The sequence below is a fragment of the Balaenoptera borealis genome (assembly GCF_965194805.1).
Source record: "Balaenoptera borealis genome assembly, chromosome: 2".
NCBI classification, from domain to species: Eukaryota; Metazoa; Chordata; class Mammalia; order Artiodactyla; family Balaenopteridae; genus Balaenoptera; species Balaenoptera borealis.
In genome coordinates this window covers 66,824,963-66,850,170 of record NC_138867.1, presented here as the reverse complement: position 1 = coordinate 66,850,170, position 25,208 = coordinate 66,824,963, and the positions used below count along the sequence as shown (strand labels likewise).

Genomic DNA, 25,208 nt, shown 5'->3' with positions numbered 1-25,208 from the left:
ATATGGCAGAAACATGAAGAATTTTGTGATTTTGAATCTATTTATGAAAACTGAAGACCCAAAACTTTAACTTAAAATTAAAATGTGGATATACACTATTGATACTATGTATAAAATACATAAAATACAACTGATGGGAGCATACTGTAAAGCACAGGAACTCTACTTAACGCACTGTGGTGTCCTAAATGGGAGGGAAATCCACAGGGCAGGGTATATATGTATATGTATGGCTGATTCATTTTGCTGTGCAGTAGAAGCTAACACAACATTGTAAAGCAACTATACTCCAATAAAAATTAATAAAAATAAAATTAAATTAAAATGTGGACATAAACAAATACTTGGTTAAACTCATGAAATATATTATTTTGTGCCTTCATGTTCAGTTGAAGTTATCTTCAATCAAGAACTTTAAGCCCTGTTTATAGGGTCTATTTTTTCCGTCTGGCCTCAGTCAGAGGAGACATAAGCATACTCAATCAACAACTCCCTAGTTTCAGATCCAAGATATTCGATAGCACCAATTTCAACATGCTTAGAAATCTCATTAATCACACTGAAGCTGAGAAGCTCAGTAAAATCCCTTGCATACTTGAAAAACAGAAGTAGAAGCTGAAATAATTTCAGCAGCAACCTACAAAGTGAGCATGGTAAATTAAGGTCATTTGTTTCACAAGTGTTTATTGAGTGCCTACTATGTGCTTCTATCACCTGGAATGATAACACACATTTGAGCTAAAGGAATATTCTCTCAGCAACCTATAATAAAATGTCAATGACAAAAGAGGCAGAGACATTGGATGAAAAATAGAATAATTAAAAAGTACAATCTTTAGCAACTGCCAGTAGCATTTAATTTAACATTTTCATATAAAATCTCTCAATTGAATAATAACCTACATGTCAAGTAATCTATATATTACTCAAAATGTTCAGCTTTCTAAATTAAATTTCTCAGGGCTATTAGTTTTCATGAATCAAATAACAGCGTGAGATATTTCACTAGCACTACCTAACTCTAGTGTAAGCATGCTGAAGTCACCTTTAACCTGCGGTGCATGCTTTCACTAAAATTTCATAACTCCTAAAAAGAAGATGAGAGAGGATAAATTATTTAGAGTAAATGTAAGAATAATGTTCTGAATGTGGTCACTAGAAATAAAAAGGAAAGGGTGGATTTCTCACAATGAAATATGTCATTATTCAATATATTGTCTTCAAGAGAGCTTTGAAGTCTATAAAAATTCATCTCACACTCCACAGTAAGGCAGAGATGATGCTCCATCAAAGGGGAAAATTCATTTTTGCTTCAGTGAGAAAATTATATTGTGATATGAAATGAGTGTTAATTGTTCATGTACATTCACATCAGCTACTATGCTGGCTAATTCTATAATTTTTATTTATTCCTACATACATTTTTTGCATTTTGAGTCTTTATTAACCTCAAGAAATCTGAATGAAAATTCCAAAAGTATAGATTATGGCAACTTCTCTTTAATGTTTCTTAAATTTTGGTTACTGCATCGTGCAGTAAAATAAAAAGGCTAAAGAGTTTGTCTTAACTCCATAGTTTTCTATGTACCCTTGAATAAATAAACCATTTAACCCCGCTGAGCATTCAGTTTGTATGACTGCAGTTGAGGATAGTAACAGTTCCTATCTTACAGTGTTATTGTGAGGTCCAAGACACAGAACTCAGCCAGCATTACTGGAAGGTACTACATGCCAAGCCCCACTTTATGTATTAGCTCACAAACTTTAAAACTCTATAAAGTAGGTATTATTATTATTATCTCATTTTTTTAGATGATGAAAGAAAGGAAACAAAAAGTTCAGTAACTTCCACAAGGTCACATAGTTAGTAATTAGCAGAGTGAGGAATCAGAGCCAAGGCATTCCAGCTCCAGACTCTGCATTCTGACCAGTACCCAGGAGCTCTTTGTAAACTATAAAGTGATACACACATATTAGTTGTGGTGGTGTTTTTGTTGTCACTAGTACTCTCTACCAGCATCGCCTAACCTAGGAGTATCTAGAATTTTGCCTTTCCTAGGTTTCTTAGTAGGCCAGGCCTGCCCCTTCCCTCATCAATGCATGGACAAATCCCAAGTCCAACCAGGGCCTCTCTTGATCACTCCAGCTCAAGGTAATCTCTGCCCTCTGAGGTCTGGTGGTAATTTTTCCCCCAGCTTAATTGAGATATAATGGATTCATAGCATTGTGTAAGTTTAAGGTGTACAATATGATGATTTGATATATGTATATATTGGGAAATGGTTACCACAATAAAGTTAGTTAACGCATCCATCCCCTCACATATTTACCATTTGTGTGTGTGTATATGTGTTAATGTGGTTAGAACATTTAAAATCTACTCTCTTAGTAACCCTCAAGTATAAATACAGTATTGTTAACTGTAGTCACCATGCTGTACATTAGACTCCCAGAACTTATTCATCTTATATCTGAAAATCTGTACCCTTTAACCAACATGTTCTCATTTCTACCACACCCCCCACACCCCCACCCAGCCTCTGTCAACCACTAACCTATTCTCTGCCGGTGACAATTTTTACCTCTCTTATGGCCCTTAACGTATTCTACTTGTTACAGTGAATTTCAAACCTGTCTTGTTTCCCTCAGGAGACTGTAAGCTCCTTGAGGGCATCAATCATCTCTGATTCCTTTATTCATCTATGCACTCCAGAAACATTTTCATGTCTTGTGCATAAATATTTTCCAGTGCTTGGATAGATAGATGTTCAATATTATTTCTAGAGCAATTAGCACAATTATTACTAAGAATAAAGACTGAACAATCATGATTAAAAATTCATTGATTAAAAGCTTTTCATTTATGTAAAACACTCATATAAATCTATAGTGTTAAGTAGATAAAGGTATAGTGAATATTTGATTTTTCAGCATCCAAACATAGTTCCTACTTGGGAGATAAATTCCAAAATAAGTGGTAGGCAGAACCCCATTCCGCACCACTAAAGCCAAAGAGAGGTAGACATCATAACACTTTTGCCTTCAGTTGACTCTACAATCTACCCTTCCAATAAATCCTTTTCTGCTTATCATGGGCAGGTTCAATTATTTGCAACTAAGTATAGGCTAACCTAACTAATACACCCCAGATAAATGGTTTATAAGTCTTGCTTAATATTTATCAATTTTCAAAATTATCATCCCCGATGTTTTAAATGTCATATATTTGTCTAGTAATTTTGAGTGGAAAATAAATGTAAGACATCTTTCAGTTACATGAGAAAGTTTATGTACGTTGCAATCCATCTTTATGAGAAATATGCCCAACAGCACAAAGAGGAGCAATTTGGGGGTCACCTTAAACTGTCCACACACTGTTAAGAACTTAAAATAATGCAGGTGATGCTATAACCTCTCATTTAAATTAAACACTTAATCTAGTAGAAGTACATACAAGACCTTCTTGAAGAATCTCTGAATCAGAAAATGTTCCAAGGGAAGCAACACTGGGTCTACAAGGTACCTGAGACACCAACTCTGAGATACAGCTATTCATCAGAACTCCGAAGACCACATCACCAGATGAATATCTACAACATTACGTCTGCTGGTTCTAAAGCAGAATGCACTCTACTTTCAACCCTATCCAAAGTGTTCTGAGGTTTTGATTCCAACCTCTTGCTCTGGCACACCAGTACTCAGCATTTTGGACTCCTGGCTTTCTTCAAATCTCAGTACCCCACAGAACATGGACCTGTTAACACCTGCAGCAGCACCTTGACTATCCATCCAACATGATCTCCTTCCCGTGATCACCTTCTCAGCACAGCACCTAATATATGGACTTAACAAACTCTGCTTTGGTGACTTTAAAGGAGGAGAAAACCAATATACTAGTTTCCAGTTAGGCAGTGATTTTCGTCAGTATATTTTTTAAATAGGCTAATGAGTTTTTGTGCTGTGCACACAGTAAGCACTCATGTACATTTTAATGGATGTTTCAAACAGGGCTTGTTTTGTCAAGAGTAAGCAAAGAAATGTTTCTTCTTTATGGTCCACAACACATTTATTTGTCCAGGAAAGCTAAAGTATAGTCCCTTATTGGGAAGAAAATAAATTTGTCTGCCTTTTCATGTTCTCTTCCTGTCCTCTGAATCCATGTGAAATCTGTTGCTTTTTGTGTATGTGATGCTTTGTACTAACACAGGTTTGAATAAACCTTTTAGCTAATTAGATGTCCCTGTAGTTTTGTTGCACCTTTTCTTTAATACATTTTAAAATTAGGGCTTGACTTTTCAATGGGATTCTATTCCCATCATGTGTTCTAACCCAGCATCCTACTTGTACCCTAATTCCCCATAATGTTTCAAACATTTACCTGGTTCAACAAATAATTCTCATTAAATTCCCTCTATTATTTAAACTTTTCGGTTTGAATATATTTATATTAGTTAAATAATTTTTCATTATTTTTCTTAATAACTTTTACCATTTGCTCTTCAAATTTCATTTCAACCCCTAGAATCTCTTTTTAATGCACTAAAATTCATGTGCCATTGCATTATTATGACTTTGGCTAGACCTATGGTTTATGTAAATATAAGTGGCATATATGAACTTTCTTAAAGATTCTCTACCATCAAATAAGACTCTAAATTGTCTGCCAAGTCATCTTCTATTTCCTGGTCATTATAATAATTAACTAGAATCATTTTTGCTTTAATCTTTAAGTACCCTTCTAATCCACCTTTCTTTCCTGTTCAACAAGCAGCCTTAACTCTCACTCTATTTTCCCTGAAAATATGTTCTTTCCAGTTCATTCTAAGAGACTATTAAATTTTTTTTAAATATTTCTAACAATTATACTAAAAAAAGCCAAATTCCTTTTCCTAAATTTCACTCTTCATAATTTCTTCTCATCCTTCATTAATTCTCTCTCTGCTCTACTCAGTCATATACTTTCTGCTCTAGAAAACCCCTCCTTTGATCCCATTCACTTTTACTCAACCTCTTTCACCCTTTCATTATATCCTCCAACCCCATCCCATCCATTATCTCTTCCATAATTTTACCTCAACGTATCTTTCCAACCATTTCTTCTACAATTTGGAATAGAGGTTTTCCTCAAACCAGCCTCTCATTGTTCCCCAAATATGCCATGCTTTCCAGCCCTACAGCTTGGCACTCACCCATCTCCCCTTCTCCAGTGCTTTTCCCAGCCTATTCAGAAAAGCCAACCTGTTATGTTCCCTTGAAAATTGTTGGGCAGAGCTATGAATATTTTACTTTTATTCTCCAACTTCCTCCAACCCCCATCTTTCCTGTTTTCCTGTCATTTTCTTCTATATGGTCCAAAGACTCCCTCTTGTTCCACACCAGGGACAAGCCTCTTCCTCCTCCTCCCTGATGATGTATATACTATTCTAATTCCAACCTTTTCATTATTCTTCCTTTGAGCTGGGCTTTATCTTGGTTTGGTTACGCTGCCTTTAAGAAGAAATTATTCTCTGGCTATTTCTCTTGCTCTGTTTCTCCATGAGCATCATTCAAGCATATAACAAGTGGATAAATCTTCTACGTGAAATATCTGGGTTACATTTTTAATTCTATACTCTTACTCCCTGGGCCAATAATAGAATGGATCTCCAGAAAAAACAGACATTCAGTCGCTGAATGGAAGAAATGTTGTTTCCTTCCCTATTCAAAAGCAGCCCTTCTAACTAATTAAAGAAATATGTCAGAACAGTTCCCAAGAAGAACCCATATGTCAGCACCAAAGAATTAAATATTTTGAAAATGAGAAGAACCACTTGGCCTATTTTTCAATAGAGATCACGGACAAAGGAAAGGAAGAGAGACAGGGAAGAAATTAATCAGAATTCAAGCTGAAATAAATATAGAAATTTCTAGTTGTAAGGTAAAACTAGGTAAACTTAGGAGTCTGGTGAAGCCCAAAGCCATTATGTATATGCCTAAGGTTTACACCACATTTCTAACACTTACCATCAGCTTTTGACCAAGTCAAGCCCTCAAAAGGGAACACTGGGACATAAAAAGGTGCTGGAATGATGAGCAGCAGTTAGAAGCCTTTAGCATGGTACAAATAATTCCTTAACGCGGTGAGCTTCAAAAATAGTTGGGGGAGGGCTTCCCTGGTGGCGCAGTGGTTAAGAATCCGCCTGCCAATGCAGGGGACACGGGTTTGAGCCCTGGTCTGGGAAGATCCCACATGCTGTGGAGCAACTAAGCCCGTGTGCCACAACTACTGAGCCTGCGCTCTAGAGCCCGCGAGCCACAACTACTGAGCCCCTGCACCACAACTACTGAAGCCCACGCGCCTAGAGCCTGTGCTCTGCAACAAGAGAAGCCACCGCAAGGAGAAGCCCGCGCACCGCAACGAAGGGTAGCCCCCACTCGACGCAGCTAGAGAAAGCCCGCACGTAGCAAGGAAGACCCAACGCAACCAAAAATAAATAAATAAATAAATAAATAAATTTATTTTTAAAAAAAATAGTGGGGGAGAAAAACAGGTGGGCACTTGAAGACAAAAGTGCTTTGTGAGAATGGACTTCATAGACTACAAAGCACTGTCTGAATGTAGGCTATTTATTAGTACTTGAGAGAAGTGCAATTACCTCTCACCCACTGCTGGGTAGCAAATGGTATTAAGCGTGCCCCACCACCTCTCCCAAACCTAAAATGGCAAGAGTGGTTAGGGAAAAAAGGACTTATTTCTTCTCTTAAATTCATGTTAAACCCTAGGGAACAGAGTTCCCATATGGCCAAGCAGTAGAAATGTTTCTGCGTATGCCCAGAAACAGAATGCTGTCTCACCTTAGCTGTCTGCCTTCAAGGATCAAATAAAAATATGTGTTTATAAGAAGTGGCAGGGCTGCCCACCTAGCTTAGATGCTCACCTTTGAGTCCTCAGGACTTTCTATTTTCCTTAGTCAAGCATTCCTGCTGTCTCTAAGAAGCACCAGGCTAAAGAGTAAAGATATATAGATGGTTTAGGTTCTGAGTTTCCTGGAGACAGCAGCATTACTCCCTTCCATATAACTCATCAGAAAAGTTCAAATAAGGTACCATCACAAGGTTTCCATCTTTGGGCTATATGCAAAAATGGTTAGAAATTCCTGCTCACTGTTTCATTCAATAAATACTTGTTGATACTGTGGGTATAAAAATGAGTAAGACAAAGAATACATATGTCATATATGTATTACACACACACACACAGAGCTATGAATAAAGTTCACTTTGTAGGTTGTAAGTACTCACTATTAATTTCCTTCCTCCCTCTTTTTACCTTAAACCCCTATATTCTAGCTTACCATTTTATAGGGGACAAGTAAACAAATATTTTTCTGATATTGTGCAACATGATATATAATATAATGTGATATAATATGACAAGGGGGTGGCAACAGTAAGTGGCATGTAAGCTGAGTCTTAGGCAGTAGTTGGCCTGGTGGACACTGGACATATCAAGGAATAAGAGGTAATCACAGTCCAATGATTTGCATTTCAAGAAACAAAATAAAGACCTCTTCTGGCACCTAAGCCAGTCGATAAAAGAAAAGGTAATGTCAATTTAAATGGGAATTACTTACCACTTGCTTTACCTAAAACAAGAGGTACTGAAATAAAATTTAGAGCAAAGCAGAGAAGCTAATTTTTACTGAGTCAAATGCAAAAAGAAAAAAAAAAAATCCTAAATATCTGTCAAAAACAAGGCTAAGTGAACTATTTTTGAAGCAACAAAAAAAGACCCCTGAGCAAGAAATTTTATAGCCATCCTTTTTCTAGGTCGGAACTCTCTTAGAATGAGACAAAGAAAAATCTGGACCTGGAATAAGAGGAAGATGTTAGGAATCCATTCACCACACTGACAGAGATTTGTTTAACAGATGAAGGGCCAGAGTAATCACGTAACAAATAAAGAGGGAATGGACTGAGGGGAAAAAAGGAAAAATTCTGACTCCAGAGTAAAGGACGATACATTTTTTAGAATACTCATTAGGTTAAGTTAGGTAGAAAAGAGAAAAGAAATTATTAGACTATGATAAAGGAAAGAACCATTTTTCATGTTTCTCCACAAGAAAACATTCAGTATGCTTTAAAAAAATTAAATGTGGTATTTTAATGTACCTGAAAAACCACTAAGTGAATTCCAGAATTTAAAAATTCCTAATGCTCATTCTATAGAACACAGAGTAGGGAGGGTGGAGAACAAGAAATGCTTCCACACAAAATAAATGACTCATTTTGATTGCCTTTATAAAAACATAAATAAAGAGCATCTTAAAAATATACAAATAGGATCCAAAAAGGCTAGAGGTTTTTTTTTTTGTTTTTTTTTTTAAGAAATAGAAAACCGTCATGAAGAAAAGATCTTAGGAAGTATACAAATTTCATTAAAATATAAATGGATTTGCAGGAACAATTACTGTGCTGTACTGTAAGGGGAGCTGTTGGCACATAAGAGCAAAGTACACGTATGAGCTCATCCGCCGGCCTCGGCAAGACCCACTTCCAGCTAGAAGCAGTCATGTTTCAGCACCTCCGATTCCCTAATGCTGACAAGCTAAACAACTTGTTTTGTCTCTGGGAGCTCTTCTCTGGTGATTAACTGCTTATGGTGAATACTAATTATATGAAAGTACAGTATTGAAGAAGTAGTGTCCTATTTCCTCTACCTGCAGCCTTGACATGGCTTTGAATCCAGAAGGTACTGGGTAGAGCCCTCGCAAACCAAAACCTAGAAGGACATTTTTCTTCCCTCTGGTAAATAAATGTATCCCCTTCTACTTTTTAGTATAACACAGCTCACTGACAAGAAACTTCCTTTAACCCCTGGGCTCCAAACCCAATAGAATTACAATAAAGTGAGTGTTTTAAAGGCCTGTAATAATCATACGGATAAATCTGCAGCAAGAGATTGTGAATTGGTGAACTATCAGTGTCCTCAACTCCCCATGTTCCATGTTGAAAATTTACCCCAAATTGTCAGTTCTTAGGAGCTGTACCTCAGAGTAAAATCTTCTCACCAGGGAGTCTATGAGAATTTGTTCTTGTGTTTTAAATCCTAAGTGCTTGTTAAACCACCAACACTGCAAAATTAGAGACCATTAAACAATATAAGGCAGCAAGTGATTAAATCTACCAAATACACATTCAAAGCAGCTTAAGCTACTTTTTAATTAAAAATAAAATATCACTGGCTAAATTCAGATGTCTTAGCTATCCAGAAAAGGTTAGAAGCCTGTTCAAAATGCAAAATGCTGCTGCTAAGTCCAGATAGAAAAGGAGAAATAGGGTAGGGGTGGGCCGGAGAGGTGGCTCCTCTTGTCTCTGAGCCCAGGGTGGAGGGGCCTCAAAATGTTGACCCGGTTAAGTCATAGGACGTGAATGGGGGGAGTCCCGGCTGCGCTGCAGGGTGAGGACTCCACGCGGCTGCTCATTAAATAAGCTTTATTAGCCAAGGCCTCAGAGGAGACAGGGTGTTCCACCTTCTTGGCAAGGGGGATGAGTTGAGTAACAGCATCGCAGGAAGCTGAGGTATTGGAGATGTATAGATGGCCGAAGGAAATGTTAGTGCTATTTTTAAATATAGCTTAAATGGATTGATGAACAGTTCCTGAAATAATAATTAGTGCTTGGGGAAGGAGACATGGGGACTTTTGAGTTAATGGGATCACTTGAGATTGAAAGAAATTTTTACTGTAAAGTTAGAAGTAAATAAACATTGTAGCTTTAAGTTGTTCCTACTTGTTTAAAGTAAAGAAAAGAAAAAGGGCCAGGGGGCTTAGTCAACGCTGGGCAGGAGGCCAAGAATCTGAAGATCAGACTTAAGGCTGGGATGATATCATTCACTCTGAAGTCTTGATACTCTTTCTAAAGCATGAGAAAATTTACTGGTAAAACCTTACCTCACCCACAGTTTTCTTATTTTTAACTCTATTTTTTTCTCTCAAGAATAATTTTCCAAATCTGCTTTCTGCCTTATATGTAAATGCTATGAATTTACATTTAGCTTCCAACATGGTCTTACCTAAAAAGCTTGCCCTAAAGTAAAGCACAGGCACTTGGTAGCTGCAGGAATATAAGACATGATACTCATATTTAATCACTTCGGTTGCCGTGGTGGTCTCCGTCACCTCAAAATCATCCAGGGGTGGCTCTAAAGCCTCCTGAAAAAAAGCAAATACAAAAACAAAATGTGTCTGTCAATAAAAAGAAGTACATTAACACAGAGAGAGAAAGATGAGGTTTTCTTCTTGCAAAATAACAGTTAAATAAATATAGGACTATGAGGTAAGGAAAAGGGAGTTTCCCACATTAATGTTTAACATTTGAGTCCTGGGTAAATAGTAAAACCAGAAAAGAGCATTAAGTAATTCCAGATTGTTTTTGAGAGACAAAGCAGCTCTGGGTAAAGAAACAGGAAGAAAAAAAAAAAAAAAAAAAAGCAAAAGGATCTATTGCAACAGCAACTCTGAAAAATCTTTACTGTACAATTTTAGCAACAAGATGATGGCTATACAAGCTACCTTCTTCCCTACCTGTGAAAGCTAAAAACATCCTAACAATTGAACAAGATACTGCAAAATGTCCCTAAAGATTCTATTGTACTTGCCAAAAGGTGATTCACTGTGTGCTGAACAATTCCCAGTTCCATTTTGAATAAGAAAGTTATTTTGCAAGAGGCTGAATTTGTTAGGTACATTTCAAAACCTGAGATGAATCTGTTTTCTTTATTATTGTGCTATCTTTGGTACATTTCTACAATAAATCTTGATTTATAATAGAGTAGATAGCAAATATTAATGTCAACTTAAATGGGGTTTTGTAAACAAAGATGGTTCTAAGCTAGTTCACTTCTCACGTAATCATTCTCCACTGGTTGATTTTTTATTATGTGTGGGGTTTCTTAAGAATGTATCTTAACGTTTGGAAGCAATTAATTGGACATGTTGAGTCAGAATCTGATTCCATCCACATTCACTTATTTATTTGGGCTGAAGAATTTCCTTTGACATTAATTTAGTAGAAGGAAAGAAGCAGGTTGGTTTGGCTCATTTCTACCTCTCATTAAAACGGTAACAACAATGAACAATCGGGAGGAGCTACAGGAAAGATTTCAAACTTTACCAATATGAAATACGGTTTCCTGTGGAGATAAGTAAAGCCACAGACTACTCTCCAGATCTGTTTTCTGCTTTACTAATTCCCCACTCACAGTCAATTCACTGGGGGAGATATTACACTAGGTAAATCACAACTGAAGATATTTACAAAATAGCTTTTCACTAAACTCCAGTAAACACTATCAGTTAAACACAATGAATTAAATAACCAAAGAGAAACCACTAAAATAAATATTCCAGATACAGAAAATTAATACAATAGCAAGGAAGAGTTTTGTCTATTTTTTTATTTAAATTTTCATTAGGCAAAGATAAATACATCTTCTTTTAAAGCAATTCTTCTCACCAAAATTCTTTCTTTTTGGTCAAAGATTGGGTTCTTTAGCATTTATAATTTCTTTTCTTTTGTAACATTATAAAATCATTGTGATTAAAAATAACTGCAGACACTGCACAAGTACATTAAAAAAAAAAAAAAAAAAAGTGAAATTCCCCTCATCCCAGCACTTCAGTACCTCAGATTTGTAACCATTTTCAAAAGGTCATTGTGTATTTTTCCAGACTTTTATTTTTTGGTCTACAAACACGTTTATACACATACATCCACCTACCCTCCCACCTCTGCATCCCCAATTAAATCATGCTATATATACATGTTCCTTGATTTGATTTATTCACTCATGAACATACTACCACGTGCTGCCATGTCAGTGCTGCAGATTTTGTTCCTTCTTTTAATGACTTCACTACATTCCAATATATGACTATGCCATAGTTTTGTGTGTGTGTTTTTAAACATTTCTATATTGCTAGATATTTTAGGTTAATTATAATTTTCTGCTACTACAACTAATGCTGCCGCGAATATCTTAGCACATATATTTTATACACCTCTGTTTTTCTATGGTGCAGATTCCTAAAGGTGACATTAATGTATGAGAGGGTACGTACATTTCAAATTTCAATAGATTCTGCCAATTTGTCCTCAGAAAAAGGCTGTATCAATTTATATTCCCAGCAAAAATGTAAAAGAATGCCCTTTCCCAATTCCCATAAATACTGAATATTATTTGTTTTTAATTTTTGCCTATTTGATGAATTTTTAAATGTCAGTTTTTTGTTTTAGCTTCTAGTTTCTTATTTACTAGTGAAAGTGAACATCTACTCATATATTTATTGGTAATTTATACTCTTCTGTGATGTGCCTGTTCTTATTCCTTTCCTATTTTTCTGATATTTAATTTCCATTTTTTCTTATTGAATTATACAAACTCTTTGTATATTAGAAATAATAACTCATTACTGGAAATATATACATCTCTGCACCATAGAAAAACAAAGGTGTGCAAGTGTATGTGTGATATGTGTGTATAAAACACTTTCACTCAGTTTTCTTTTGACTTTGTTTCTTGTACATGTTATCATAAAATTTTTTTTTTACTTTCATGTAGTCAAAGCTGTACATTTTCTGTTTGCAGCTTCTGAGTTATCTGTCTTCATTAGAAGGACTCCTGCTATGTCCCACCTCATCCTTAAAAATTATAAAAATGTTAAACTCCTCTATTCTACACACACATACTCTGTCTCTCTCACATACACACATGTTTTTAAATTGACATTTAGATCATTAATCCATCTGAATTTTGTTTTCGTGTATGATGTGAGGTAAGAATTTTTCCCAGATGATTTCTAATAGTCCATCATTTTCCCATTGATTTTTAATGCCACTTTTACCATAAATTAGATTTGTGTGTATGTGTGTATTTATTCCCTATTCTTCTCTATTAAGCTATTTCTCTTCTTAGACCATCACTGTACAATTTGTAAGTAAATATTGAATTTGGTCATTAATTTCTGCACAAAACTGCAGAAATAGTCTGCCGGAGACTCAATCCTGCTAGGGAGGATAAAATTCCTGGAAAGACTGTCCTTCACCCAAACTCAAATTAAGCACTCAGGTAATGTGTTGGGGTTGACACCAGGTTCTTGCAACAATTAGACATAGATTCAGATTCTTGGAATAAGAGAGAGGGGACAGGAAAAGCTTCTTCAAGAGCTATTAGAAGTTTCACTCCAGTCACTGTTCTCACTGGCAGCTGAGTACCTTTGTAGGATTTGAAGGCTGGAGTACCTGTCCTCTAATTGCGAGTGCTGTTATGTCAACCCAGCCCCTTGCTCTGAGCAGCCATCTACAGGCAAAGACATTTTTGCATCATTAACTCATATTAAATGAACTGAATTCTTGGCCTGTTTCTGCTAGGATCTTTCCATCATTCGTGGTCACCTTTATGATGCCCATGCAAATATCATCCTGTGAAGTCATGCAATTTGGAAATCTCGGACTTCTACATATTTTCTGCTTCCCTTTCCCAGAGTGCCAGATGGTTTTAGAACTTTAAGACCAAGGTTCTCGTCTTATTCATCTTTGTATTCCCAGAGACTCTAACACAGAGCTGAGAACACTGGTAAGCAATATTTTCTGTAGCAGTTGCAGATCTGGTTCCTCCCATTTAAGTATACTATAACAAACATCATAGGTGATTTACCAGCAAGCCTACCCCGACCCTAAATTCTGAAAAGAAGTAAATGGAGGAGTAAAAATGCAAAAGATCACCAAAGATGATATACAAATGGCAAACAGGCATATAAAAAAAATATTCGATATCATTAGCCATCAGGGAAATGCAAATTAAAACTACAATGAGATATCACTACACATCTATCAGAATAGCTAAAATAACAAACAGTGACATCTTCAAATGTTGGTGAAGATGCAAAGAAACTAGATCATTCATACATTGTTGCTTGGAGTATAAAAGGGTACAGCCGCTCTGGAAAACCATATGGCAGTTTCTTATAAAACTAAACATGTAATTACCATACAGTCCACCAATTACACTCTCGGGCATTTATCCCAGAGAAATGAAAAACCTGTACACGAATGTTCATAGTAGTTTTATTCAGAATAGCCAAAAACTTGAGACAGTTCAGATGTCCCTCAGCAGGTCATGGTTAAACAAATTGTGGTACATCATCCCACACTGCTCGGCAATGAAAAGAGCAAATTGTTGATACACACAATCACCTGAGTGAATCTCCCGGTACTTATGGAGTGATAAAAGCCAATCTGAAAAGGTTACAGACTGTATGATTCCATTTATATAACATTTTTGAAATGACAAAATTTTAGAAATGAAGAACAGAGAACAGATTAGTGTTGAGGGGATGGGCAGAAGGAGGTGGGTATGGTTACAAAATAACATGAGGAGTCCTTGTGATGATGGAATTGTTCTGTATCTTGACTATGGTGGTAGATACATGAACCTACACATGTGATAAAGTTGTATACAGCCAAACACACACACACACACACACACACACACACACACACACACAGAGATCAGTATAAATAAAATGGGGAAATCTGAATAAGATCAGTGGATTATATCGATGCCGATACCCTGGTTGTGATATTATACTATAATCTTGCAAGATGTTACCACTGGGGTAAACTGGGTTAAGGGTACGTGGGATCTTTCTGATTATTTCTTATTACTGCCTGTGAATCTGTATTTATCTTAAAATGTCAATTAAAAAATGAAAAGGAAAAAATAGCTAGACCATTTGAGATTCGTTAAAAACAAAATACAATATCTAAGACCTCAGGGCTAACAGTACAGATGGCAGAGGGATTACGTTGATAAAGAGAGGCTGATGTCTGGAATTAGCCTTACAATAACACAGGAGGGGTGTCAGTGGATGGAGATGTGGAAGGGGCACAGTTGGCCACAGAGTGATGATTGTTGGGGTTGATTGATGGGTCTGCAGGTTCTTTACACCTTTCAGTCTACTTTTTTGAATATTTTTAATTCTCATAAAAATTTTTTTAAGGTAACAAAAGTTTCTGCTACCATGTTACAGGATACAGAATCACAGAACTCTAATAGTGAAAGGAACTTCAATCATTCCATCTCGCCCAACACTCACCTTGCTGATCCAAACAAGAAGGCCCAAAAAGGTTAGTGGTTTACCCAATGTCACCCAGATAATTAGAGGTAGAGGCAGGCCTATGACCCATATCTACTGATCCTGAAACCACTGCTCTTTGTACTGGAGAATGCCATTTCTTAACTGTTATATACTTAATTTGGACTGATGTTCTAGACACCATCAGATTACTGTTAACATTTTGAGTACATTTGTTAATATTTTATTACTTTTCTTTTATTATGTTTTAAAGAGGATTTGGGTATATTTAATTTGATATTAAGAGTTAATAGAAAAAGGAGTCATGTGTACATTTATTTTCCTCACAATGTTGCTATTTCATTAAATGAGAAGATACCTGTGTTTAGAAAATTACATTCATTCAAAGAGCTAAAAGATTAAGTAGTTCACATTAATTATAGAAACCTTGATTTTATTGAATTCAATTAACAATAAGTTGACAGTGATCTCTCATTTAGAAAATCTGATATGAATTAAGCTTTACAACTAAATCTCATTAAATAGTGATCATGCTAAAGACACTTCATAGATATTTTATTGAAATCAAACCCAAATAGTGTACTGTGCTTAGGAAATGAGATCCATATCTCTATTTAGCCTACAGGGAAAAGTAACTGGAGGAAGAAAAACTTTTTTTCTATCACTAGAAATCTCTATTACTATTACTGAGCAAACATAAGCAACGAGATTTATTCATAATGTCCCTTGAGGAAAAGAGATTCTATTTGTTTATCTTCCACCAATCAGGTTCTTAACTCAAACCTAACAGTTACGGGCCAGAATCGTAGCCAAGAAGCCAAAGAGTGACAAAGGGACAGTACTGGTTCAGGACAGTCTTCAGCTGCATCCACGAGGGGACACATAACCATCTAATCACAATGGAAAGATGGACTGTGTAACAAACTTTGCTTGATTTTCCTGAGCCAACATCCTTTTAATATTTTCAGAAGTGATAAAGACTGACAAAGCCTTTGGACAAATCGTTGAAAAATCAATTCCTTAAGAAAGAAAGAGTTTTAATTATTAAAACATTTTAAATGAATTATAAAAATAACCTATGTGGGACTCTAAGTAAGCAGGCCCTTTTTGTTTTGTTTTGTTTTGCTTCACATGCTCATTATTTTACAGTGGGGTGGTTTTTTCACTATTTTTACTCCTAGAATGACTCTTTTTTTCATGATCTCTGTGGCTTTTGAGTGCGTGATTGTCACAAGAACTTTGCAAGTGATGGCATTCTTTTAGCAACTGTAAATGTTGCATCCAGTACATAAGAGAGAGTTCAACACCAGGCAGGCGTGTGTCTGACAGCATCTGGGGTGACACTGGTACCAAGATGATCCCAAGGATAGCATCTCAGTTAGCCTCCCCCTTTCCCAGAACACTATCATTACTCCTGATTTTTTTTGGAAAGAAAGGGGTGCCATTCTTTGCTCTCCAAGCTCCATCAGAGGGGAGCGAATTAGCATCCGCATGGCCAATGTGGGTTCTCACTGAGAGAAAGAATCTGTCTCCTGTGTGGGATTAAATTCGATGCATCCTGGCATGCTCAAGGGCAAGGCAGTAAGGAGGGGACACAGAAACCTGCCAAAGCACATCTGGCAGTTTTCTGGATGTTTACTGCTGGCTCCATTGTGCTTCGAAGGCCATGTTTCCTTTAGGACTGTGCAGGAGACAGCAAGACAGCTTGAACCCAGAGTTGGGCAGCTAGCAACTAGGCTGAGTGCAAGGCGGACTGCAGAAGAGGCTAACTCTGAGATTCCGTGCCAGAGAACACAGGTTCCCTGGCAGAAGGGAATAGTAATAATGGTTAGAGGTACCTAACATATGTCAATGATGATTAGTCCTTACATCAGAACAATATATAAAAAGTATCATTTTCTTAGAAAAAAATAAGGACTCAGAAGGACTTTTTAAAAGAAAACTCAGGTTCTTCTCACCTACTTTTTAAGATTTCTGAGAAGTTAAATGCAAAAGAATTAGCAGGATAAGGGATATGAAAACCAGAAATTCCTTATGGAAATCATGACTGACTCAAGGAAAAGGGAAAGACTTTTACCTAGTATTCTGAGCTTCAGAATCAGTCAAATGTGTTTCTATTCAGAGTTACCCTTTGCATGCTACATAAGAAAGACCAGCCTCAGTTACAACAGTTCACAGTTTTTCTAAGAACATTTGTGTGCATTATGCCATTTGCTCCTCTTCTCTAGAGGAAGGCCCAAGGTCACCCAGCAAGTAAGAAACTGAGCCAGAGCACACATTTAAGCCCCCAGGCTCCAGGCCCAGGATTCCTTCACTCTGCACAGATGATGGGATTTGGGGGAGTAGGGGATGTTAAACATTTGACTCTCGGGCTCCACTCCCAATCTTCTGCTTTTGAACTCAGTAGTTCTGGGACAAACGCAAATGGAGGTGGCCATACTCCAGTGAAATTTTATTTACAAAAACAAGCTATGGTCCATAGACCTTGGTGTGCCCACTCCTACGAGTCTGTCTTAAGGCTTTCCTTAATTTCATTTTATTGTATTTTTATAAGTAGTAAGCAGAACCTTATTAAAGGACCTGTATCTCCATTTGGTGAACTTTCCCCCTTTTCTATTTTTTTTTTCTATCTTAGAATGTTACATTAGATTTCCTGAAGGGATGATAAATTCTAAGCCTTCAAAGAATGATGATAATTGAACCCAACAGGCTGAAGTTTGGCTGAAGTAATTTTCTAAGGTAAGAGATGGCACTACACTAATTTAAACAAGTGGGATTTTTAATTGTCTTGATGAATAAACTGCAAATTCCTTCAGCATATGAATAAACGTCTACACTCAAATCCAGAAATGAGTAAATTTCATTGCCAAAGAGTGAAACTGATAAGGTCTTGATAAACAGACCAAAAGGCAAGCACTAGTAATTTCAGGAGGGGCTGTCTCAGTATGTGCACAAGAAACATCATGTCTAGGAATCAGCTGTGAATTGCTCTACAGGACCTTCAAGTGAGCCTGAATTCCTTCCCCTTCCTCAAAACTGTCTCTGGATTATGTGGATGTGAATAGGCTTTATTTGTTTGCTTGTTGGCTCTTTTACTAGGAGAACCCCTTAAAAAATTCCACGAGTGCATACCACGTGCTTGTGCCAGGACAAAGATAGGGGTTGAGGGGTGGTTAAACAATACTATTTCAGCAGCAAGGAGAGCACAGTGAACGTTCTCACCTTTCTACTGAAGTGGAAGTGATATTCAAATCTCAGATAAAAACATCTAGATATTAGAGAAGCAGAGTATAGTCAAATGTGGAAAAGGGCATGGAATTTGTAGTTAGACCTGGGTTCAGTTCCTGACTGCACTCTCTGGATGAGCAGACCACTTAATCCCTCTGAGCCTGAGTTTCCTTATTTGTCAAATGAAGGCACTTTCTCCTTGTTTAAAGTGTATTAAACAAGATAAACTATAAAACTATCTGACACATAGTAGGTATACTGATTAGTTTATTTATTCATTCATCAAATGTTATAGGGTATTTTCTATGTTCTACATCAAGGGTCCGCAAACATTTTCTTAAAGGGCCAGGTAGTAAATTTTTTAAGCTTTGTGAACCATGTGTCTCTGTCAAAACCACTCAACTTTGCCACTGTAGCACAAAAGCAGCCTAGACAATATGTAAATTAATGACTGTGGCTTTGTTCCAATAAAATGTTATTTATGGACACTAAAATTTAAATTTCATATAATTTTAGTGTGTCATGAAACATTATTCTTTCTCAACCATATAAAAATGCAAAAACCGTTCTCAGCTTCTGAGCTGTACAAAAATAGGAAGCTAGCCACAGTTTGCCAACCCTTGTTCTAGACTCTGTCCTAGGATCTGGGAACAGAGGGGAGAACAACAGCAGACACTGTGCCCTAAAGGGAAGAGATATGATAAACAAATAATCACACAAATCATTAAAATTATCATCACAATAAGTGCTACTAGAGAAAATGCACAGAGTCCCAGAGTACACATAATTTTACTACATCTATAAATTTTGTGTGTGTGGTTTTTACCTTTTTTGTTTCAGCTCTTTCAAATATAAACCAGTTTTATGTAGGATTGACCCTTTTAATATCCTAATCCCCATTTCCCAAGGTTTATTTTTTAGTCCAATGACCATATCATCCACCCAGATAGATTTTTAGGAACACCTCTAATCACCCAAGCTTCTTCCTAACAAACTCTTCTTGCAGACACTAAAAATTCTCCTTGCACACTTCATTCTGTCACTACATGTCCTGCTCTCAGCAACAGTTTCTGCTTGAGAATGCCCCATGCCTTTCTTTCTCAGCTTTGAGCAAACCCACATACATGTGCACACATGTACACAGTGTGTGCAGACAGAGCAAATATTCTTTCACTAACCGTTAATGAGCGTCTACTATATGCTAGGCATGGTGCCACCACTGGAGAGTTAGTGGTGAAACAGAACAGACACAGTCTTTGCTCTCAGAGAGCTTATAACTGGAGGGAGAGTGCAGGAAAAACCAAATCATTCCATAAACAATTATTTGATTATAGTGTTGCAAGTGCTATAGAAATATAAGAATGTATCTTGGGGCCTTATCTGGTCTGGGGTCAGGGAAAGGCTATGCTATGGCACACACACATCCCTTGGGACGTGAGTGCCCCGAGGGCATGGTTTTTGCCTATCTTATTCACTAAGGTATCCCAAGCATCTTGAACAGTACCTGGCAAATAGTAGGCATTCAATCAATATTTGTTAAGTGAAATAAGTGAATGGAATGAGCATAAACTCTCTGTTATCATTCCTGTCCTATAAATCAGGGGTCTCTCAACTTTTTTGATTGTGATTCCTAGAGTCAAAAAATTTAAGCATTCATCTTTACTGTGTGTATATTTACCTTCTGATCAGTTATGAACATGTATTTCTGTGTAATATACTATGTACATTTTAAAGTTGAAAACCTTCATGGATAAGACAAAGTTGAGGGAAAAATATTTTCCCAGTGATTATTTTAGTTAGGTGATGATCTGGGCACTGATAGAAGTAGGCGTCCCACCCTGCTCTTTGCTCTGAGCACCACAGGACCTTCACTGGCCCCTTGCCCTCATCTCCTCTTTGGGCATCTTGCCCATTTTGCCCTCAGCTTTCTGGGGCAGTGGCTGTGGCTGAATAAAGTTGCAGAAATGTTGATTTTAAAGTACCCATTGCAAAAGTTAGCACCTAAATGGTCACACATGTAAATCACATGCAAATGAGCACAGAGTTGCCAGCGTTGCGCTGGGCTCCTGGCTTCAGAGCCCGTGCTGCTGAGCAGCCAGCCCTGGTCACAGTCCTGGATGACCAGACACCCAGACACCAAACGCCCAGATCCTGGCTGTCCGGCAGTCCTGCCTCTCTCTCCAGCACAGGGGCACAGCCTTAATTCAAAACGGACTCTGAAGAACCAGGCGTGACTTCCTTCCTCTTCATAAAGAATCTTGTTCTAATGTGCACATAGACAAAGAGCGCTGGGTTCCAAACGTGTAAATCAACACAGTAAATAAAGTGTTATTGAAAAACCGTTATTTTATTTATTAATGGTACAGACACGTTTTTTTGCCAGTAATATTTTGATGACAGCAATTTGAATATGCTACAGACTTTTTTGTTTGTTCTGTTTTAAATCTTAATTATGACATGGCATTTCAAAAGTCTGGCTTCAGTTTTTTCTCCATTTTTTTGGTAGGTGATTTTAATGGTTGCAACAGCTGAAAAAGATACACAGATCCACATGGAAGACATATATCACTGGCTGCGCCTAGTAAATCATGACACACACATTTCAGTCATTTCCCCAAGTCCTAAGAGGTTTGTCTTCATGTTCTGGATGCTTTTCAGTGAGTTGCCAATCAACACAGAGAGCTTCATGTGATCGTTAGGCACAACATACACACAGGTTGAGGGTCATCATTAATAACAGTAAATATAAATCCTATCTCAAGAAATCTTAACTTTAAATTTGGAGAGACAATTTTTTTGAAAGATCGGATTATATTGTTGTTTATACATACTGCCATTTTGTTGTTCATTAAAGTTTCTTGGCAGGGATCTTTAAAGTCCCTAGTCTGACAAGTAGGAGTTGTGTTAACTAAAACTGGATGAGATCATCCCACTAAATCCAGGGCACAATAAACTGTGATACATAACAAAAGCCTGAAGGAGTAAACCACCACTGTTGACCCCTTCCTAGCATCTGGCTCCCCGTTCCCTTTCGGATGCCTCGAGTAACATATAGGACTCCTGGTCTTCTGACAAATGAACTGCGTGAAGACCCAGTGTGAGTCCATGTTTAAATATTAGTAAAGCTTCATTTAAAAAAATAAACAAAGTATAAAAGTAGTTCTAATATTATTTCCCACATCTCAATGGATTGTTCTTCAAGCCCCCTGGGTGCATGTATCCACTTTAAAGACTATGCTGTTGACCCAGACCATTGTTAAAAAATTATGAAGAAGACAAAATTGATCCTTAGCATCTCCTGTATCCAGCTTTTCATGGCCTTGTCTTCCTCTTTCAGCACAAGACTTCCAAATTCAGCCCTTCTGATTTTCAGAGGAAAGGGACTTGAAAAACTCATTTACAGTAAATGTTACAGGCTAGAAATGTGCATCTTACCAAGAGTCTTTTCCTTTGAAAAGAAGTTTCCCTGAACGGGAAAATCTTAATGAATCACTGACCATGTAGTTACTGTAAAGGAGAACAAGACATGGGGGGAGAGGGGCAGCAGCGGGGGCTTCCCTGGCACCCTTCAGAACACACCCAGGGGATTGACTGCCTACTGTACTGAGGAGAAGGCAGACCTGCCAAGGACAAGGATGGTGCAAAGCGGCATGTGGACGTGACCAGAGCCTCACGATCTGTCTCTGAGGTAACAGAAATTGCTCCTGGAAGGAATGTGACTTCCAAATGCTGGACCCCCATTTTCCCTGTTACCAAGCATAGGCATTCAACCACTTTTTCTATTTGTAATGCTAATGATAAGTCAAGATGCAACAGAAGTTTCCAAACAATAAAATAAAAGAAGCGTAAGCTGGTAATACTGAATTAATGTATTTTCCTGGTTACTTACAATGGTAGAGAATTATTTGCATAGTAAGGAAAATGCTAATTTCATTAAAGTGCTGTTAGATAAGGCTTTTAGACTAACTTGGAGCACCCTAAATAATTATATAGAGGGACTTGATTTGTCAGTTCTAACCTCTTTAGAATCGTTTGCCTGCACAGGTGCCACACGTGGAGGAAAAACCAAATCCAGAACTGACTTGTTTCCTAAATGAACTGGGAAGTTGTCATTAAGAAGCATCTGCTACTTTATTGCCTTCATGTAAAAGCATTCTTGTACCGCTATAACGGACTATTGAGCAGATGTTTTAGAGCACTATACCCACAGCAATACGTGTATCATAAAAAAGATAAGGAGCTACAACGTAATTAATGATTTCAGTTCCTCGATAAATGAACTTCACTTTTTTTAAAAAAATGGATTTAAAGTTGTGTCACGAATTTCAACTTTTAACTCAAGCAATTCTTGCAAGAAAGTGAACAGAAAATCATTTACAGCAATAAATAACAAAGGGTCAAACCCAGCCTTACACCTAACATGATGAAATCTGAGGGTCCAGAAAAGGCTTCTCCAGACCAGACCACTCTACCACCTCCTCATGGATCAGCCAGAGAATTCACCATTGGAGATCGACTTCATTCACACAACACTGGGAATGTAACATAATACAGAATCTACTTTTACAAAATTACACTACTATTTTAAATCCCCCAAATCTGAATTCCAAAACACACTGTAGCTCAAGAACTGTAGGAATGTAGGTTTTTGGTACCTTCTGCCTTTGTTTGATTTTAGATTTGTCTTGAGCATAAACAAGATAATATAGATAGAAGTGTGTTGATCTCCTTGAACAAAAGGCACTAAATAAATTGCTGAGCATAAACTAGATTAAAAAATTGGAGAAAAAGAGAATAGGGGTAAAGGGGGGAAGAAAGAAAAGAAATAGGAAGAGGAAGGGGGACAGAAGAAGAGAGAAGAGAGACAAGACAAATTATGATAAAAAGCCAATAGCATCAATAAAAAGTGAAAGCTAGAGTAAGACTAAACAAAACAACAACACAAACAAGCTTTATGCTTCTATTCTCCAATTATATTGTTGCCAAAATCTAGTCCCCAAACTTTTATATAGAAAGATAAAAGAGAGACAGAAAGAAAACAGAGACTATGCACATGGCTGAAATATTTAAGAACTGCCTGAGGGATCTGATGAGACACTTATCAATATTCAAAAGGAGATCACAACCCATACACCCAGAAGGAATACATCACCCCTCTGTTCTATAACCATCATTGACTCATCAGCTCTATTTTACATCTGAATCTTTGTCTAATCCATCCCTGTGCAAGAATAGTCTCCTTTCACCATTAGAACATAGGGTGTTATTAAATTTAACTTATTAAATTTTGGCTTAAAATTCCTCTGTCCTAGAACATCTTCAGTGATTAACCATATCAGCCTAATGTTTGACCAATCTCTTTAACAATAAAATTTTGCAATTATTATATTTATATGTTCAAGCCTCTGTGAACTGGGCTTATTTTGGAATGGCAGCTATAGTTCTTAGAAAACTTTTTAGCTATGTGAGTATTTTTATTCACTGGGATTCTTGGAGCTCTCTCTTTACCATGGTCCACCCATGGGGAACAGTTTTAAAATTCCCATTTAAAATATTAGAACTTTACATCTTCAAAAACTCGCCCGGGAACATCAAAACCCAACTCAGAGGCAAATATTTTAAAGTATGAATATTGAGAAAGGTCTCAGTCCTTTTAAAAAGGTGATCTCATTAAATTAACACATTTATAATTTCCATATCTGCCTCTCAAGCTCATATACTTCAGAAATCCAAAGCAATAATCCTAATTATTGAGGTCCACAATCACAAACTTTTATTCATTCAATAAACATTAACTGAGCATCTAGTATACCTAAAACAGTAATACTAAGTAGATTCACAAATAAAAACATGACAGATAAACCCACGAGTCATTTCCACAAGTGACTACAACACACATCAAACTGTTATAATGCCTGTATAAGAAGTAAACAGTGTTTATGGGATTACAAATGAAGACCTCAATCCTAACTGGATCCTACAAGGATGCAGGAAGTCTCAGCCTAAAAGATGTCATTTAGCTTGAATAATGAATGATTCCAACTGGTAGAAATGAGGCATAGGTTATTCCAGGCAGAAAAAATGGCAAGATCTAAGGTACAAGAAAATGAAACTCATGGCCAGTTTAGCAAGTCACCCTGTTTGTTTGGAACATAGTTGTATGAGAGATTTAATATAGGATAGAATTGTTAGTCTGAAGTCAGATTGTAGAGGACTGAAGTATAGAACTTAAACTGTATATATATATATTTTTAATTTTTTAATAGATCTTTATTAGAATATAATTGCTTCACAATACTGTGTTAGTTTCTGCTGTACAACAAAGCGAATCAGCCATATGCATACACATGTCCCCACATGCCCTCCCTCTTGAGCCTCCCTCCCATCCTCCCTATCCCACCCCTCCAGGTCATCACAAAGCACCGAGCCTATCTCCCTGTGCTATGCTGCTGCTTCCCACTAGCCAACTTTTTCACATTCAGTAGTATATATATGTCGATGCTACTCTCACTTCGCCCCAGCTTTGCCCTCCCACCCCATGTCCTCAAGTCCATTTTCTATGTCTACCTCTTTATCCCTGCCCTGCAACTAGGTTCATCAGTACCATTCTTTTTTTTTTTTTAGAGTCCATATATATGCATTAGCATACGGTATTTGTTTTTCTCTTTCTGACTTACTTCACTCTGTATGACAGACTCTAGGTCCATCCACCTCACTACAAAAAACTCAATTTCGTTTCTTTTTATGGCTGAGTAACATTCCATTGTATATATGTGCCACATCTTCTTTATCCGTTCATCTGTTGATGGACATTTAGGTTGCTTCCATGTCCTGGCTATTGTA

General features: G+C 37.1%; 1 protein-coding gene across 2 annotated transcripts in view; it reads right to left on the bottom strand.

Moving 5' to 3' along the window:
• ATG10 (autophagy related 10) overlaps window positions 1-25,208 on the bottom strand; it is a 302,871-nt gene that overhangs the window by 154,515 nt on the left and 123,148 nt on the right. For both annotated transcript variants that reach the window (XM_082378458.1, XM_082378457.1), the window contains exon 4: window positions 10,055-10,193. In XM_082378458.1, the coding sequence (XP_082234584.1) occupies window positions 10,055-10,193 (139 nt within the window). The remainder of the gene's footprint in view (window positions 1-10,054; window positions 10,194-25,208) is intronic.